The sequence below is a fragment of the Vicia villosa genome, linkage group LG5 (genome assembly GCF_029867415.1).
Source record: "Vicia villosa cultivar HV-30 ecotype Madison, WI linkage group LG5, Vvil1.0, whole genome shotgun sequence".
Lineage (NCBI taxonomy): Eukaryota > Viridiplantae > Streptophyta > Magnoliopsida > Fabales > Fabaceae > Vicia > Vicia villosa.
The window spans coordinates 136,912,811-136,931,654 of NC_081184.1; the positions used below are offsets into that span (position 1 = coordinate 136,912,811).

Here is an 18,844-nt window from a genome sequence, read left to right on the forward strand (position 1 = left end):
ACCCTTTATGAGCTCATAAGCTAACATGATATGGTTATGTATATGCAGGTCGGGAACAAAAGCTGCCTGATAAAGACTAATGGTACCCATAACCTTACCCAACCTAGCAGTGAGAATCCTAGAAATGATTTTTTAGAAGGTTGTGCAACCATCAATATGTCTATAATCCTTGATACTACTAATATTAGAACTCTTACGTATCAAGGTCACCACAGTCTTGTTGAAGTTCCTATGCAACTCACCATGATCAAAGAACTCCTGGATGGTTGCAGCAACACCCTCTTTGATGATACTCCAGCTAGATTTGAAAAATTTAGCTCCATACCCATCAATACCTGGACTCTTCAAATTACCAATCCCCTTAAGGGCATTTTCAATTTCCTGCATAATGATATGGCTTTGGAGAAACTCCCTTTGCTCCCAACTAAGTTGCTTCCCTTTTCTCATGGCTTCAACATCAATATGGGCTAGGTTAGGACTCTCTGCTCCCATGAGGCTGCCATGAAAATCAAGGATTTCCTGCTCAAACTCAATTTGATTGGTAATAGTAGTTCTATCCATTTTCCTTAGCATAGTAATACTCTTGGCTTTTTGTTTGGTTTTGAGATATGCATAGAATAATGCATTATTCCCATCCCTCATCTTCAGCCAGTCAATTTTTGTTCTCTATAGAATAACTCTTTCCTCCATTAGATTCCATTTTAGGACCTCTTCAATAAGCTTTTTAACCCTCTCTATATTCTGGCTATCCATTATGTTCTGCATAAGAGTGGTTTGGGCAGCTTAGAGTTCACTTCTACTTTTGACAAGATTCATCCTAATTTCATTATCAGACTTGTGTAGAGATATTAAGGCATACTTGAGTCTCTGTAATTTATGCCAAAGGACATTCATAGGTCTGCCTCTAGCAGGTTTGCTCCAGCTCTTTCTCACAACCTCCTCATAACCATCAATGTCAGTTAGGTGATTACTCAACTTGAACATTTTATGCTAGGGTCTGTTCTTGGGGATTGATAGGTGAAGTAAGGCATGATCATAAATATTAGGTGGAAGGATGTGTAGAGTGTCTTCACTATTATCTTGGAACCAATCAACATTAGCCATAAGTCTATCAATTCTAGAATAGATAGGGTTTCTACTCTGTTTGTTAAACAATGTGAAGAAGTCCCCAGAGCTATCCATCTCAACAAGGCCATTGGAAATCAACAAATTTTAGAGGTCCTCATATTCTGCCTTAGTAACCAAGTTCCCACCATGCGATCCTGCACAGTAAGCACATTGTTGTAATCACCAATAACACACCAGGGACCCTGTTGGTTTTTATGCAGGCTCTCAATAGTCTTCCTTAATCTCCTTCTAAGGTCTAGTTGATTATGGGCATACACTACATTTAACCAGTACTTAAAATTGCCATTAGTGTCATAGACTCCACAGTGTATATGCTGACTGCTACTACTCAGAAATCTAAGATCAACATTGTCATCATTCCAAATAATCTAGATCCTACCATTACTATGATTATGGTAATTGTCCATGTACTTGCCAGGTAGGTTGAGTTTATTTCTAACACTAGCTACTTTATTACTCTTAACACGGGTCTCAATTAAAATGCAAATATCAGGCCTAAGCTCAAGGAGACGGGAGCTAATCTCCCTCAGCTTGCCTATCTTATTGAGCCCCCTTATGTTCCAGGAAACTATCATGTTATATTCCCTAAGGCTACTAGTGGGTCATTCATAACCTCTAGCACCCCAAACCCATTAAAACAAGGTACGTTAGTATAGGACTCAACATAAGTAATTTTCTTCTTATCTCTATTCCCAGTAGCCTTGTTTAGTAATGTATAGTTATGTTCCTCTTCCACCACATGTAGCCTATCATCCTTTGGAGTAATGGCTTCTATTTCTGGTATTGTCTCAATTCGTTGAGACTTTGGCTTCCATATTTTCTTCTTGACCTCCACCCCATATTGATGCCCCACCTTCTGACATTTCTCACAAAATTTAGGTCACCATTCATACTCGATGGGTTATCTCAGTTTCATTCTTTCCATATCCTTTATGGTGATTTCATCAATCAACTTTTGTGTAATATCAACTTCCACCAAAATCCTAGCATAGGAGACTCGGAGCTTATGCGTCGTGCACTCATCTGTCACCAAAGGGACTCCAATCGTACTCCTAATCTTGTTCAGGCTTCGAGCTCCTCAAATATGAGGAGGGAGCTTAGGCAGTTTCACCCAAATAGTGAGGGTCCTTAGCATATCCTCTTTCACATTGTAGTCAAGCCGCCACTCCTTAAGGATCAGAGGTATGTTGCATAGTGTATACGGCCCTTTCATCATCATCGCATCCATGTCATCGTGAGTTTTGAATCGGAGAAGGAAGTCTCCCTCTTCATGATAGTACATATCAGGGAGCACCATGAAACTCCATGCCTTGGCCATATAATTCTTCAACGCGTTCATGCTGAGATCTTCCCCAATTCCATAGAGAATTAGGGTATTCTCCCATAATCGTAGTTCAGATGTAACATCTTCCTCTTCAATTTCAATATCAAATTCACCCTCAATCATAGCGGGTACCACATACGCCATCATGTCATCCCCTTGGTAGGGTTGCGATTCTCGTTGATCACATCCACCCATAACTTGCGTAGGTCTTTTGTGTCATCTAGGGTTTCTTTTCCACTCAGTCCCAATCTGCTCAGAAACAGATGTTGTAGTGTCACCTTCAATGTTGGTAGGAGTTTTCGCGGGTTGACTCGCCGGCAATTCAAGGTTCTAAGATGACGGAGGCACTGTAACTTTCGGACGCCATCGTCCTTGCTTCGTCATTAGTTAATAAAGATTTCTCTAATTTATTATCTAATTTTTTCATGTGTAGAAAGTATTCTTGATAAACAAAGCTATGTTAGAAGCAGAGAGATCATTTAAGAGACGCATGAGTTTACTCTGATTGTAAACATGTTGATCAAATGAAGGAACAAATCATTGCTTCATCTAATAGAACAATACCCTCGATAAAAATAGTCCATCTAATAGAACGAATGAGACACTACTTCATATGATGCAAAATTGTTATGGAAAAACCATTTTCTTTGTATCGACGGAACAAGCCGTCACATCTTTTGATGGTTTTTGCATTATTTGGTGGTCATTTTTGTTCAACATGAAGTATTTCTTTGGATCATCTAGTTGATCAACCAAAAATTAAAATTTTCTAGAGATCAAAGTTGTTTAGGTCATTTGAAAATTTAAAGTTGTCTTAAAGAAAAGGTTTCTAAATTTTACTCTAACAAAGTTTTGAAAAAGAAAAATATTTTAAGTTGCATAATTTAAAGCATCTGTTTTTCTCACCGTCAATTTCAACAAAGTCAATGAAGTCCAAAAGCTCATAAGGTCTTTTTTGAATTTTTGATTATGTCAAGTCATTTGAGATATTCAAGAATAACTAAAGTTAGAGGCATTCTCATTATGTGTTCTTTTGTTATGAAATACGAGGTATTGTACTATGGTGTTTATATTTAACTACAACAAAGATACTAGAATGACTTCGTTTTTGAAAACAAAAAAAGTTGAGGTCGGCATAAAGTTATCAGGAGTGACTTCAAGGCCAAAATATGAACCTAGCTAGAAATTTAGGCATAAATTGCCACATTAATATGAAATCATATTTAATGAATTTTTTTGAAAACTTTACAAGTAGATATCAATGATGTATTACAAAGAAGATTTAAGAATTTAATAATCAATGTAATGATTTTGAGTGAATTTCAGAGATAGTAAATGCAAAATATAGTTAAGATTTTGGAAGCTACATTTTAAAATAAAAAACTTGGAAATATATAATGATTTTGAGTGAATTTTCAGAAATAGTAAATGCAAAATAAAGTTAGGATTTTGGAAGCTACATTTTAAAATAAAAACCATGTATTCATTGTTCTGCTTTAACGTGGGATTCAAAATAGTTTGGATTACACGCAGTTGTGTTTTCGCACAATCACACATTTGAAAAAAATCTAATCTGTTTGTGAAACATTTAATGACTCACAACACAACAATACAAAGTCGTTTAAATTTTTTAATAGCTAAGATAAATTGTGCTATCACTATTGACAATAGAAAATTTAAGTTTGACATTTTATTTGAATCGTGATATGTAAGACACACAAGGACAAACACTTCAGATTGTTTATGACATGTAACCTTTAAATGCCTAAAAGCTTTCAACGAGTCCTTAATGTGCAAATGGAAATGGCGTTTTCTTATAGATAAAGATGCAATTTGGCGCCCTCTCTTGGAGTTTCGATACGGTGCATTAATTGACTGTGTGTTCAGTAATGCCTCATCCACGACCATATCGAAATCCTCTTTGTGGTGGCGGGACATTGTCACGAACAACATGGAGGCTTTGGATGAAGATTGGTTTCGCACTGGTATTAGTTGCGTTCTGGGCAACGGTGTTGACATAAACTTTTGGCATACCAAGTGGTTCGGCTCTCAACCTTTAAGTCTTTTATTTCCCGCAGTTTATAGTTTCACCCCTAAAAAGGATGCTGCTGTCGCCAATATGGGGATTTTTGTTAATGGCGAATGGTGCTGGCTTCTGCAACCAAGCACTAATGATGATGAGGCCGTTTCAGAGATAACAGCTCTTCAACTATACCTTACCGGCACTGCTCCAAGGAGGGGAGTGGAGGACACCTTCAAATGGTTCAAGAGCATTAGTGGGTCGTATTCGGTAAGTTCCGGCTACAAATTATTTTCTGCATCTTCCTCTAACATCTCGTATGGGGCTGAATCACTAGCAGCCTTTAAAATAATTTGGAAATCCTTTGTCCCCTAAAAAATTCAAGTCTTTGGTTGGAGATGTGTTAGAGATAGGTTGGCCATAAGGGAGCAATTGGCCAAGCGAGGGATTTTGATCGATAGCAGAGACAAAGTTTGCGTCTTCTGCTTCATGGAAAACGAAACCTTGGCCCACCTGCTTCTTTCTTGCCCTCTGTCTAGAGTTGTTTGGAGCAGAATCTTTTCTTGGCTCGGGGTTGTTCCAGTGGTAGCTGTTGGCGTCGTGGACCATATGTTGGCCTTTTGTCGCTCTCTTAATGGTAAAATTCCTCCAAGAAAGAAAATGATTTTCTGGTTGGCCACATGCTGGGCATTATGGTGTATGCGTAACGCAATCCTGTTCAACTCCGATATTTTTAATGAGGGAGAAATCGTGCATAAGATTAAGTTACTTTCTTGGCTTTAATTTTTATTTTTGGGCTCAATGTCTTTCGGAATCTTTGAATTCTTCCCTTCGTATTAACCATGGGTGAGTACCCCTTATACTCGGTTTCGTTATAATATTCCATTGCTTATAAAAAAAATGTAACCTTTAAATCTCGCGAATCATCGACCAACACTATTTAACCGTTTGTAAAGAAAACTTGAGGCATATGTTATTAAACAAATTAGTATTATCAACTATAACAGTAAATCAACATGAAATTAATATTCTAAAAAAACGCAAATATTATCCTAATGATTACAAATCATAACAAAACTTTGTCCAAGGTCGCTGTTGTAAACTTATTTCATAGTAATCGAAATAGAGCTGTTTAGAACTATGTTTAGCATATCCAGTTACACAAAGTGCCACCCTACCAATTCTACACCATGTGATGCAAATGAAGCTTTTAAGGCACCTGAAAGAGTATAAATTATGAAGTTAAAAAATAATACTACTAGTTTGGTTATATATCTACACATTTGTTTTCTCTAGTAGACTTTCATATATATGAACTTAGATTTTTAATTAAACATGTATATTTAATAAATGTTGGTAGTGAAGTATATCACCTTCTTATTAGGCTGATCCAGTTCCTTTTCAATGTAGGCCAATTCCTAGGAAAGAACATAACCTTGTTGATTTGTTTTTCATTCAAATAAATTACAATTTTCTTATATATAAGATGCATGTAATTATTATGTATATCTCACCTGTTTCTCAAACTCGTCAATATTTGGACAAATAAGTTGAATTATAGCATCAAAGGATGGATCATCTCTTACTGATCTTTTGCTAGGACAATGCACACGACAAGTGGGACATTCTTTGTTACTAGAAAAAAGAAAAAGAAATAATTTAGAGGTAACTAATCAACATAAATCCAAGTGTGAAATAATATATAAAGTAGAGATGGTGGTTAGTTAGTTTGAGGACAAACCCATGTCGCATGCTCTTGTGTATGCACTCTCTGCAAAAGCGATGTAAGCATTCCATTACAGTATTTGTGTTTCGAATGATGCCTACACATATATAATGAAATCAATGCAACCATCATATATACGTTAGCTTAGCTATATCTCGGTTTTAAAAAACCGTATACAACTGCAAGAACGATTGTGATAAAACGGTATCGGTAGTTGCCAATACCGATACCGTTACTCACTGCTTTTATATTAGTTAATTCACACAACCATGACCAAAATCTAAGACCAAAATCAATATTGAGACATCTAAGATCAAAATCGTGAAAGCCTTTATGCGACTGTTCCACAACTACGACCGTTTCTTAAAATCTTGGTTATATCTATCGAAAAATCTATATAAAAGTTTGTATTTTTCTCTTAGAAATAATCTCATGAAATCTAACTTAAAACATAAGCTGTGAATGATTTATAACTTTCATTTAAAACAAATCAATTGCAGAAGTTTTGTTCCATTAGATACCGTTACTCACTGTTTTTATATTAGTTAATTCACACAACCATGACCAAAATCTAAGACCAAAATTAATATTGAGACATCTAAGACCAAAATCGTGAAAGCCTTTATGCGACTGTTTCACAACTACGACCGTTTCTTAAAATCTTGGTTATATCTATCGAAAAATCTATATAAAAGTTTGTATTTTTCTCTTAGAAATAATCTCATGAAATCTGACTTAAAACATAAGCTGTGAATGATTTATAACTTTCATTTAAAACAAATCAATTGCAGAAGTTTTGTTCCATTAATCACAACATCATCAATTATATAGGTTTTATTTTTATCTAAATATTATCTTAGATTTGTTCATCAACTAATATTTAACCGGCACGTTTAACAATTTGATATGTTTTCATTTTTTAGCATAACAAAATTACAGTATTAAAGTAAGCAATGTAGCATGAGTTAAAAATTACATACCAAGACAGATAGGGCATTCGATCTCTTTCCGAAGTGAAGGTAAATCTAACACCACATACCTGCAATGAAACAACAATAATAAACAAATTTACAAACAGTAGAGTATTATACAATTTGACAACAAAAACAATTGGATTAATAATGAACCTAAAACTAAAATCACGCACAGATATGCTAAGTCAATAGAAGTTAACAAGCACAACCAGAAAATAGACCTCACACAGCACTTAAGGATGCCTTGGAGAATCATCAATGTATAAAGATTCACTCTATTATCTGATCTAAAATATAATTCGAAAATACATGTCTCGTTTTGTTTATACTTAAGATCGAACGGAGTAATCAAGATCCACGTCGAAATTTTAAGAGGTAAAATGAAATAGTACTTATCTGATGGAATAATGAAAAAACTGAAATTAGTCTCACATACTTTTTTTCTTCTTCTCCTTCTTCTTCATCCTCCTCTCCTTCTTCTTCTTCCTCTTCCTCTTCTTCTTCTTCATCAACTTTTTCAGCTTCTTCTCCATTTTCAGAGGAATGCTTTTGAGTCAAATCTGATGAAATAAGCAGCAATTGATAACAAAATCAAATGATACGAGTTGATATGAAAATGAAGCGGTAATTAATATTACGAAATTGAGATAAGAAAAATAACTCTCACCAAGTTCATCTTCGGGTTTCTCTTCATTGTTAGTCTCCTTGTTCTCTTGGAGAGACTCTTCGACGACGAGAGAATGCTGATTTTCTGACATTGCGGTCAAGCGTAGTGATTTTTTTACTATCAAGTTGCTTTTATACTCCTTGTTGCGTATAAGACTGCAAATGCAAATGAAACGTAATTCACCAATAAAAATTTGACATGATGTAAAGTTTAAAGACAATTTTGTAATTTCAAAGGTGATTTGTTCTTCATGCAAGCTATTCGTGAACACTAAGTGCACCCCTCCTGACCATATCTTTAATTGTTTACCACTTTATTTATTTTCCTTTTTTAGAATATATTAATTGTTTTTTATATTATTATTATTATTATTACCTAATTATAGTTTTCCACTTTATGTATTTTTCTTTTTTAGACAATAACATTTTTTACATCGGACATTCTAATTGCGCTTAATCAAATTTTTTCAGAGATTTGCTTTGGATTGTTCTTTACGTGTTGAATCGTGGTTTTTCAGTCCTTTTGATTTATTTTTAGAAAAGTCTAAACAGATGTTTTCTCACTTTTCATAGATAAATTGAGTTTTTTTTTTGTTTTTGTATTGATTGCTTATAAAATAAGTTAATAAAAGTTTACGTATTTTACTTAAATTTGGAGTTGTCAATTACCTCACCCGATAAACCTAAAAACCGAAATAAACGTTAATGAATTTATTAACCATGGACGTGATATTTCATCATATAAAACACTTGTTAGAACTTCTCTATCCTCGTATCAAACTAAACCACCACAACAACTGAACTACTTAAACAAAAATTTCAACCACGTAAATCATTACTTAGTGAACCAACCATAAATCATTCTACTCTAACACCTTTCATTCCAACTCATCCCTTTGAACTTCTCAATTTGATGAATTTACTATTCTTTTTATTTGTAAAATAAATAGAATTTGAAACTAAAAGCACTCAAGTATCTATAAAGTGTAATGAATTTCTAGGGGGTGACAATTAGATAAGGCAAAATTCATCCAATCATCCATCCATTAAAAAATGCATCCAATCTATCCACCATATACAAAATAAGTTAATGAAGTAGATTAAATTAATCCATTTAAATATAGAGATGGATCTAATCCATCCAACTATTTTAGTGATTCAATAGATTATTTTTATCATATACTTTAGATTTAGATCTACTTTTGAAAAACAATAAAAATCAAATAAATATAATATAAAAAATTCAAATTTTCAAAAATAAAAAATTGAATTTATTAAAAAAAGGAATTTTTTTCCAAAAATTAAAAAATTATTGACTTTTTCATAAAAAAATTGATTTTTTCCAAGGATTTATTTTTTTGAAAATAAAAAATAGAATTGATATTTTAAGGATTTGTTTTTCAAAAATAGAAAATAGAATTTTTTTAGAATATTAAAAAGTGATTTTTTTTCATTTTTTTCCCAAATTTAAAATATTTTTGTTAACTAAAAAATTCTTTTTTTTTTAATTTCAAAAAATGTAAAAAAAATTCTATAAAATTATGTTTACAAAATTAATGGATATATCTAATTTTATTTTTGGTTTGGATTGATATCCATCTATTAAAAAGATATTATTTGATGTATTTTATCGTTAATAGATTGGATGAATTTTATTTTTAATAAAAGGATTGGAATGAATATTTTAAAAAAAGTTTTAGTGGATTGTTAATGGACTAATGGATTGTTTTGATTGATTCATTTGCGATTCAATTCATATTCATCAAATCCACTCATTTTTGTAATAAATATGGATTGTTTTAATGGACTAATAAATTGTTTAGTGGACTAATGAATTTTTTTGATTTTTGTAAAAAAATACCTTAAACTAATGACTCATTTTATTTATTTATTTTCAACCAAAAACTAATTCATTTCAATAAAGATAATAAATAAATAAAATTAGATATATCAAAATAAAACGGGAATTTGTTTTATATATGACCCCTTTGATAAGGTTATGAAAAATCATATTTAATTCTTTTTAATTTATTACTTTTTATTAAATTTTGTTTTTTTCATTCCATTTGATTTTTTTTTAATTGTCATTCAATGTATTAAGCTTATAACTTAGTTCAAGCAATTACTAATGACTACTTTTATAATTAATAATTTCACTTTTTTTGAATTAGAAATCTTTTTTGCACAACTCTAAAAAGAGTACCATAAACAACAAAATTCTCTCTCAATTTTTTTTAACATATAATTTGCATTCTAATGGCTGAATTTAAATTTAATATTTTCACTTCGGCAAGCATTTCTCAAATTACCAATTTTATAAATAAAAATTTGGGGAAATTTATTATTATAAATAAAAAGGAACAAATAATATATTTGATGAGATTATAATATCAAATTTTAACTATTGAGACGTCATCTCATTCTTCAAATATATTTTTTTATGAAAAACTTCTATAAACTATTAATTAATTAATGGTGGAATTAAAAATTAAATTCATTAAATCATGTGATATATTATAGGGATATTACTTTTAAAATGATAAATATGAAATTTATGTAAAATTAAATTAAAAAGTTAAATGTAATGAACTTTATGTAAAATTAAATTAAAAAGTTAAATGTATTTTAGAAAGAAAAAAATCAAATGTATTTGATTTTAAATTTTTACCTAATACATTTCACTTTTAAATTTTGAATTTTTTATATATAGAAAGTACCTTTTTTTTATTCATAATTTTTCAAGACAGGAACTTATCCTGACTTGATTTTTGTAGATTGAAATCATGTCACGAGTTAAAATAATTACAAGAATTAATGGTACTTATAGTTTTAATTTGTAATATTAAAGTATTTATATTAAATAAAATTTATTTTATATACCAAAATTTAATATATTTTTAATAAAGTAAGTTTTTGAAAACCAATAATAATGATAGTAATAATAATAATATTAATATAAAATTATTTGAATATAATAGAATTAGAAGATAAATTAATATATGTTGACTGATCATTAAATATTAGCTAATTGATAAGAGTTTGACCTCGTAACGCCATACCTCTTTCGGTCTAAAATAAGTGATTTGGTTGATAATACATCACATTAAAAAAGTTGTATAGAGGATGATCGTTAGGGGTCTCTATCCCTAGATTGATTCTAGGATAGTTCTTTTCCTTTGGGCTTAGGCCCCCTTTATTTCCAAAAAAAAAAGTTGTATAAATAAAAGAGAAAATAGTTCTTTTACTAATAGGTTTTTATGGTTGAATATTGAAAGTTTAGTCGAGATTCAACTTAGGAAAGAATTTTGTTCCTCATTTGAAGATTTTTAACTACTCCCATAGAGCGTTAACATAGACATGAGAAGTTGAACTACTAGGCTAAAAAATACATTAAAAAAATAAAATACATAATATTAATTGTTTGATAGGTTGAATGTTGTTAATTATTTACAGAATATGGTATTTATAGAGAAAACTATCATACTAGTTATAACACCGTGACCTGCAGAAAAATAAAAATATAACTATCTAAGTCCACACAAAGCAACAAACAATTTGAAGTATCGTCGACCATGATGTTGGTTGCGCCTATAATCGTCCTAGTACTTAAAACAGATGGGGTTCCCAACTATTTCTGCAGCCACCTTGTTGTACTTAATCGCGTGAAAAGACTACTAACGTCATCCTTTTCAACGATAGCTCGTCAACTTTTAAATGCTCGGTAGGTTTAAGCCAAAAAGATACGTATGGATGATCCTTGTGCTCCATATGGGCCTTGATGTCAGGATCACCAGATCTTTATTATAAATTCTCCAATAAACTTGAATAAAATCTCTAACATGTTCTCTCTCAATCTAGCATCCTGTATTTTCGAGGTTGACAATACAAGGGAAATCGCAACCTAATGATCATGTTCAACATCATCATCATACAAGAGGACATCGAAAGAATAATCCCTAGAGGAGGCTCCCTCGTCCTGAGAATCCACCGAAAGCCTCTTTGAATAGGAATCATCGGTCAGGGATATAACCTTAGGTCCCATACGGTCATAGATGAAGAGGGAAGGGTTTGAGCCATTAGATACAAAACCAAACTTAGCAAAACAAATGGATACCTCCGAAAAATGGATGAGTCTGACTTAATATAAATGAGGCATTAAAGGAGAAGGTGAAACATGATGTGGAGGGATGCCCAGAGATAACAATGGAGAGTGAATATGTGGTTTTCCCAAAGCACATTGGCATTTGTAATATAGGGGCCGTAGAACTTTAGGCAGACTTTAAAGGTTTTATGTCATATGATTGGCAAAGAGCATATGCAAAGATCTTCATATTGATAACTCAAAAGTTTTCAAGGCTCTCACTACATCTTCAAACAAAATGAGAGTTGGTTGAGGATTGTTACAAAGAATCAAGGTTTTGCTTGATTGTGATTGAAAGATTTACATCAATCACACATACCGAGAATCAAACAAATGTGCAGATGGACTGATAGACGTGGGGTTGAAGCGTGGTTCAAATCTTCAACTTTATGATGTTTGCTTTGTAGAATCAGTTTAATATTTTTTTGGATCTTATCGAAATTTGTATCCAGGTGTTAGTAGAATGTAGTTTTTTGTTGTTGTTTCTTTATACTTTTTACCCTCTTGTAACACACACACACACACACAAATTAATCCAATAATCACTTTTGACCGCAATAAATTCAAATCTCACTTTTTATTAGACTCGTGACTTGTAAGACACTCAAGAAGAAATATGCTTTAGTTTGTTTAAAACATGTAACCTTAAAATCCATTGAGTCATCAACGATTTCAATATTTAACCATTTGAAAAAGAAAAAAAAATAGGGGCATGGTTACTACAACAGTTTTAATATTTGTCAACAAGGACATGAAATCGACTTAAAGTTAATATTCCAACAAAAACGCAAATATTATTCTAATCATTTCAAACCATATCAAAACTTTATCCACTGTACAAAAGTATTTCATCCTTTGAATGTTGAATATGGTGTGGTTGTTGTAAACTAGTGCACAATAACACCCCTTAGCAATCCTACTACATGTGATGCACCTGAATATTTTAACGCGCCTGAAAGAACATAATTATAAAGTTATAACAAAAATACTAGTTTAACTATATATCAGGACATTTATTTTCTCTAGTAAAATTTCATATAATAACTCACATGAAATATATTACCTTCTTATTCTTCTTATTAGGCAGATCGAATTCTTTTTTAATGGAAGCCAATTCCTAAAAAATAATATATATATATATATATATATATATATATATATATATATATATATAATCTTATTGATTAGTTTTTCATTCAAATGAATTACAATTTTCTTATATTTAAGATGCATCAATCAATATGTATATCTTACCTCTTTCTCTGACTTGTCAATATTTGGATATAGAACTTCAATGATAGCATCAAAGGATGGATCATCTCTCATAGATCTTTTGCTAGGACAATGTACACGACAAGTAGGACATTCTTTCTTACTACAAAAATGAAAAAGAAATAATTTAGAGATAACTAATCAATACAAATCCAACTATGAAATTATATAAAGCATAGATGGTGGCTAGTTTGAGGACAAACCCAAGTCGAATGCTCTTGTGTATGCACTCTCTGCAAAAGCGATGCAAACATTTCATTGCAGTAACTGTGTTTTGAATGATGCCTACACATATATAATTAATGAAATCAATCATCATATATATCATTATTATGAAAGTAAATACAAAATACTTGCATCTTGCATATCTTGTAAAATGCCATTAAAAACAAATCCATTGTTGGCTATGCAGAAGTTATCTTCCATTAATTTTAGCATTATTAATTATATAGGTTTTATATGTATCTAAATATTATCTTAAATTTGTTCATCAACGAATATTAAACAGGCCTGTTTAACAATTTGAACATTTTTTTATAACAAAATTTTGAATAAAATTTCCCTTATCCACATTAATAAATTAAATTACATACCAAGACAGATAGGACATTCAACATCTTTGCGAAAGGAAGATGAATCTAGCCTCAGATACCTGCGATTGCAATGAAACAACAAAAAAGAAATTTACAAATGCTAGAAAATACAATTCACAGAGATTGATCACTTAGTAATAAAGTACGAACAATTTCATTTTAGAGAGAAGGACTTTCAAATTATAGTTTCCATCAAGTAAGATCGATTTTTAAAAAATATTTCATGTGATCAAGTGAATTTTCAAATCGCTCATAGATCTATATACAAAAGTATTTTGTGTTGAAGATCTATATATCTCAAATCCTCATATAAAAATTGAATCAGTAAGAACCTAAAAACATCAAAACAATCAAATTTTGACAGCATAAACAATTGGAATAATAATGAACCCAAAAACACGCAAGCAAAAAACTATACATAACCAGAAAATAGACCTGATACAAGTAAAAACCATAGTATAAGACTATGAAGATTCATTTTCTATATCCGATCTAAAATATAATTAAAAAATACACTCTTTGATTTAAATTTACACCAAATACATGTTTTGTTTTGTTTATATTTATGATTGAATGGAGTAGTCAAAATCCACCTTGAAATTTCAACAAGTAAAATGATTGATTTGAGAATAAAACAGTAAATGATATAGTACTAATTAGATGAATTAATGAGAAAACTGGAATTAGTTTCACATACTTGTCTTCTTCTTCATCTTCTTCTTCATCGTTTTCTTCTTCATCCACTTCTTCTTCTTCTTCATCCACTTCATCCTCATCAACTTCTTCAATTTCTTTTTCATCAACTTCTTCTTCATTTTTAGAGGACTGCCTTTGAGTCAATCCTGATAAAAACAAATCAGCAATCGATCACAAAATCAAATAATAGGATTTGATACAATGAAGCACTAATTATGAAATTTGAGATGAGAAAAATAACACTAACCAGATTCATTTTTGGATTTCTCCTCGATGTTCATGACCTCATTTTTAGTCTCATGGATCTCTTGGAGAGACTCTTCGACGACGTGAGAATGCTGATTTTTTGACATTGTGATCAAGCATAGTGATTTTTTTACTGTGAACTTGCTTTTATACTCGTTGAGCATATGAATGCAAATGCAAATGAAGCGTAATTCACCAATAAAAATTTGACAAGATGCAAGTTTAAAGAAAATTTTGTAATTTCAAAGGTGATTTGTTATTCATGCATGCCATTTCATCTTGACTAGGTGCACCCGTCCTGACCAGCTCACACTTAATTATTTACCATTTTATTAATTTGTGTTTTTTTAAGACAATATTATTTGTTTTCTTACAATATTATTATTACTATTATATTCTTATTTCTACTATTATTATTGTTATTATTATTATTATATAAATTACTTTATTATTATTATTATTAATAGTATTATTGTTATTATTTGTTAAATAAATTATCATTTTAGTAAATAAAGTTTAGTAAATATATTATTGTTTCGTTTGGAAACCAAAAATGAATGTTCTAGTCTTACGAAGGAATTAGAAATGATGAGAGGCTGATAATTGTCAATATTGAACGATGGCTCTGATCTCCTTTACGGCGGCGCGAGATGGAGTTGCATGGTTAACACTCCAACATGTGAACTATTATTATATTTGAGTTGAATAGAGTGGGCATGAGACGTATTGGGCCTTTGGCCAGGCTAGAACAGTCCTTAAGGCTTGGTCGGACACTTAAATAGTCAGGTAAGCTTTAAGTATCATTGACCGGCCTCCGTGTCGTAGTCCATTGTGAAGTAGAACTGTATCGCTTGGGATCAATTTTTTAAAAGTAACGGGCCATAGGCTCATTTAATGCACGCGGTTCCATCATTAAGACGTTTCATCACCCATGCTTGACACATGTGATGACGTGACACCTAGGGTATGGCGTAATTCATAGAGTGCTTAAGTGCACTTGAGTTTGGCATGTTTCCATGAGTGGATTTCTAGACTTTGATATTGTGATCCCTGTTTGTGGTTGATTGTGATCCTTCAACTATCATCGCTTATAAATAGGGTGAGTTGGATATTTGAAAGTTTTTGCAACCTTTTAACTTTAAAGCCTCCAGTTACTTTTATAAAGAAACGTCTTTGTTCCTTTTTCCTAATAGCATCACTAGATTCAGAGCTTCGCTTAAAACTTTTTCCTTTTTCACTCTTCTCGCTCCATCAACCTCTTACCATCAAGTACCTTTCTAACTCGAGCTTTTTCTTCAGCATTTCCTTCTTTTGGTTAGGATGAGTGATAACACCGTCAATTTAGTTAGTGACTATAAAGTGGAAACTTCATATGGGTCATCCCTTAATTCTCCTCCTCCCTATATTATTAGTGATTACGTAAGGCCAAAAATCATATTTATATCTACTGACTTCGGGTCAGAAAAGATGTTTGCAGATCCCTCGGAGAAAGACACTTCTTCTGGGTTGTTAGATGCACTCATATCAAATGTACGGGGAGAAACAACTCATGCTGAAATCCAATGCCCTCATCCTATCCTATATGAAGAGGAAGTATAATCCAATTTGTAAAAGAGGGAACTATTTACCCTGAAATTTGGTAATCAAGCACTAGTCTTCCAAAATGAAAGTGTTTGGTTACTCACATGATCAACTAGATTTATCCTAGAACATGTGCTTTTGTTTTAGATGATTTTCTTTGAAACTACTAACACTTCGACAACATTCATAATTCTGGCTATTATTGGTATTAATATAAGTTAATCTTAAAATAACTTTGCGAAACTTGTAAAGAAATGCAGTAAAAGCAATTGAAAATAAATTTCAAGAAGTGAACAAATTCTGGAAATGTAAATTGAAAATTGAATAAAGATTGTATTTTACACGTAAATTTCTCAAGGATTCTTTCTCAATAACGCAAATACTTTGAGTTTATATGAGGTTTTGTATAAATGAATGAACACACGGATTCCTAACATTAAGACCCCTATATATAATAAATTGAAATAACTGTCTTCAACGGCCTTTCTCCCAGAACACGGCATGTTTCGCTCGACATGTCTTCCTTTCATCCTGAACCTCCACGCGTCTTCTGTTGAAATCGGATAAGAAAGAAATTCAGTTATTCCTTTGTTCAAATTCAAACCTCTGTCGAATACCATATGCTATTACGTCGAACTCATCTAACACTTAGAAAATATTCCTAAGTCCCATGTAACATATCCCTCTTGTGCAGAGGTGGCTTCGAATGGACTTCTCCAATAAAGTTTTCTCATCGAAAAGTTCACAATATCTCCAAATATATTTTCTCCTCCTTATTAATATAACATGGTGTCGAAAACTTCAGCTAACAAGAACGTGTTAGAGATTTTGTTTGGGTTCATCTGCGGAGTGTAAGTTGTGAGCCTAGCGACATTGAGGTGCTAGAACATTTAAATCTTCGACGTCAGTCTGGCGTGCTAATGTTTGATTGGATAGATGTAAGAGTAGCATGAACTTATTCACCATTGAGCACTGAGGTTTCCCTGCACGATGCTGACATATGGTCGGCTATCCTTCAAAGTGATTTGTCCTTTCGCTGCTAGAGAAGAAGAGGGTATGCAGCTCTTTTAACAAGTACATGGTCCCATTCAATGAGTGCTTGTTTACCGGGATAGGATTTCAACTTCCCTTTCTGAATTTGAGCTATTTGTCCCGAAACATTTGAAGATTTCCTCTTTCCAGTTTCATCAAGGGTCATGGGCATATGTGAGGGTCTTAAAAATGTGTGCCGAGTGCAAATCCTGGAAGCTCTCTTTTGGATTATTTTTCAATATTGTTCGTCTAAGGCGTACATCCCAGATAACTTTTGTAACCAAGGGCTCATTCAGCTTCACCCAATCTTTCCTTGGTTTGGCTCCTTTATTTCGGATGAGGACGATTTCTTGAGACGTTTCACATTGGTGAAGCCCCTAATCTCTACACACACTCTACTTTCTATTATATCCCTGTCGATTCTCCTCACTACTGCCATTTTTTGTATCTCAAGTATAGTTCCAAGCTTCACTTTAACCAGACTACTTACCCTTATTGTACCAAGTCGGGCTCTCTTTCTCTGGATAAGGTGACAATGAAAGAGGAGATGCAATCTTTGTTTTATCGACTTGGTTCGGCCCTAGCGAGGTTCCCCCTACCGAAGTTAGGAAAAGGAAGATTGATACTTGTGCTATTTTGAATGCTATTAATTTTGAGGAGAGGAGAAAAGTCTTTGGAGAGAACAAAGTCTTCATACTTTTTTCTTGAAAAGTGTGATTGTATTTTGCATATAGTGTTGATAAAATAAGCAAGTTAAATATGTTCCACAACCTTGCCGAAACCCAAGGCATTCGGGCTATGGTGAGGGCTGGTACTTCATAATCGGCCCATCTCTTTTGGCAGCTAATGCACTGGCTTTAACACCTTCTCGTACCCCGACTAGAGAAGCTCTGGCTCTTATGCTCAAGGTGGCTCTGACAATTGTTTACTATGACAAGGATTACGAAACAAACTTCCAAGCCATGGATTATGAAAAGTTTCTAAAATTCTCAACTCATCCTATTTTAGGTGAAGATATTTGAACAACCCAGACCAGAGAAGATGACTAGTTACGATATCAACAACTATATTCCTCCTTGAGAATACATGCAAACTCTAGTGCACTCAATTACATTATAATCTACATCATGCCTTAACTTGTCGCATCAACACACATGTCAATAGAAGGCGATGAAACATTTCAATGATGGAAATACGTTGAATGAACTTGTTCTCTACAAAAAATTTATTTAACTCCAAAAGTTTCAGTTCTAACTCATGTCAGACAATGTCTTGGAGGCCAACCAAAATTTCTGAAGGCTTCCCCAACTCACTCAGTGCCTGTTAATGTCTTGGGGAATACTATTCTGGGCCATCCAAAGGCCCAAATAGCTAAGGCCTATTTCACCTCAAATTCACTCCACTCGAACCAAGGTATAAAGTCAATCCACACAGAAAATAAGGTA

The 18,844-nt window shown here is 32.5% G+C and overlaps 3 protein-coding genes across 3 annotated transcripts; all 3 read right to left on the bottom strand.

Annotated features, from left to right (window-relative positions):
* Positions 1 to 132: 132 nt before the first annotated feature.
* On the bottom strand, positions 133 to 642 carry LOC131605536 (uncharacterized). The gene has a single exon (XM_058877883.1). The coding sequence runs from the start codon at positions 640 to 642 to the stop codon at positions 133 to 135; it is 510 nt and encodes a 169-aa protein (XP_058733866.1).
* Positions 643 to 5,466: 4,824 nt separating this feature from the next.
* Positions 5,467 to 7,930, bottom strand: LOC131607470 (putative E3 ubiquitin-protein ligase RING1a). The gene is made up of 7 exons (XM_058879473.1): positions 7,840 to 7,930; positions 7,609 to 7,732; positions 7,179 to 7,237; positions 6,214 to 6,295; positions 5,987 to 6,107; positions 5,846 to 5,890; positions 5,467 to 5,691 (listed from the first exon to the last, which is right to left on the bottom strand). Exons 1-7 carry the CDS (start codon positions 7,928 to 7,930, stop codon positions 5,683 to 5,685), a joined length of 531 nt encoding a protein of 176 aa, XP_058735456.1. The 3' UTR covers positions 5,467 to 5,682.
* Positions 7,931 to 13,215: 5,285 nt separating this feature from the next.
* LOC131605537 (putative E3 ubiquitin-protein ligase RING1a) lies at positions 13,216 to 14,893 on the bottom strand. Its single transcript, XM_058877884.1, has 6 exons — positions 14,788 to 14,893; positions 14,589 to 14,686; positions 14,263 to 14,279; positions 13,845 to 13,903; positions 13,455 to 13,536; positions 13,216 to 13,354 (listed from the first exon to the last, which is right to left on the bottom strand). Exons 1-6 carry the CDS (start codon positions 14,891 to 14,893, stop codon positions 13,216 to 13,218), a joined length of 501 nt encoding a protein of 166 aa, XP_058733867.1.
* Positions 14,894 to 18,844: the final 3,951 nt, after the last annotated feature.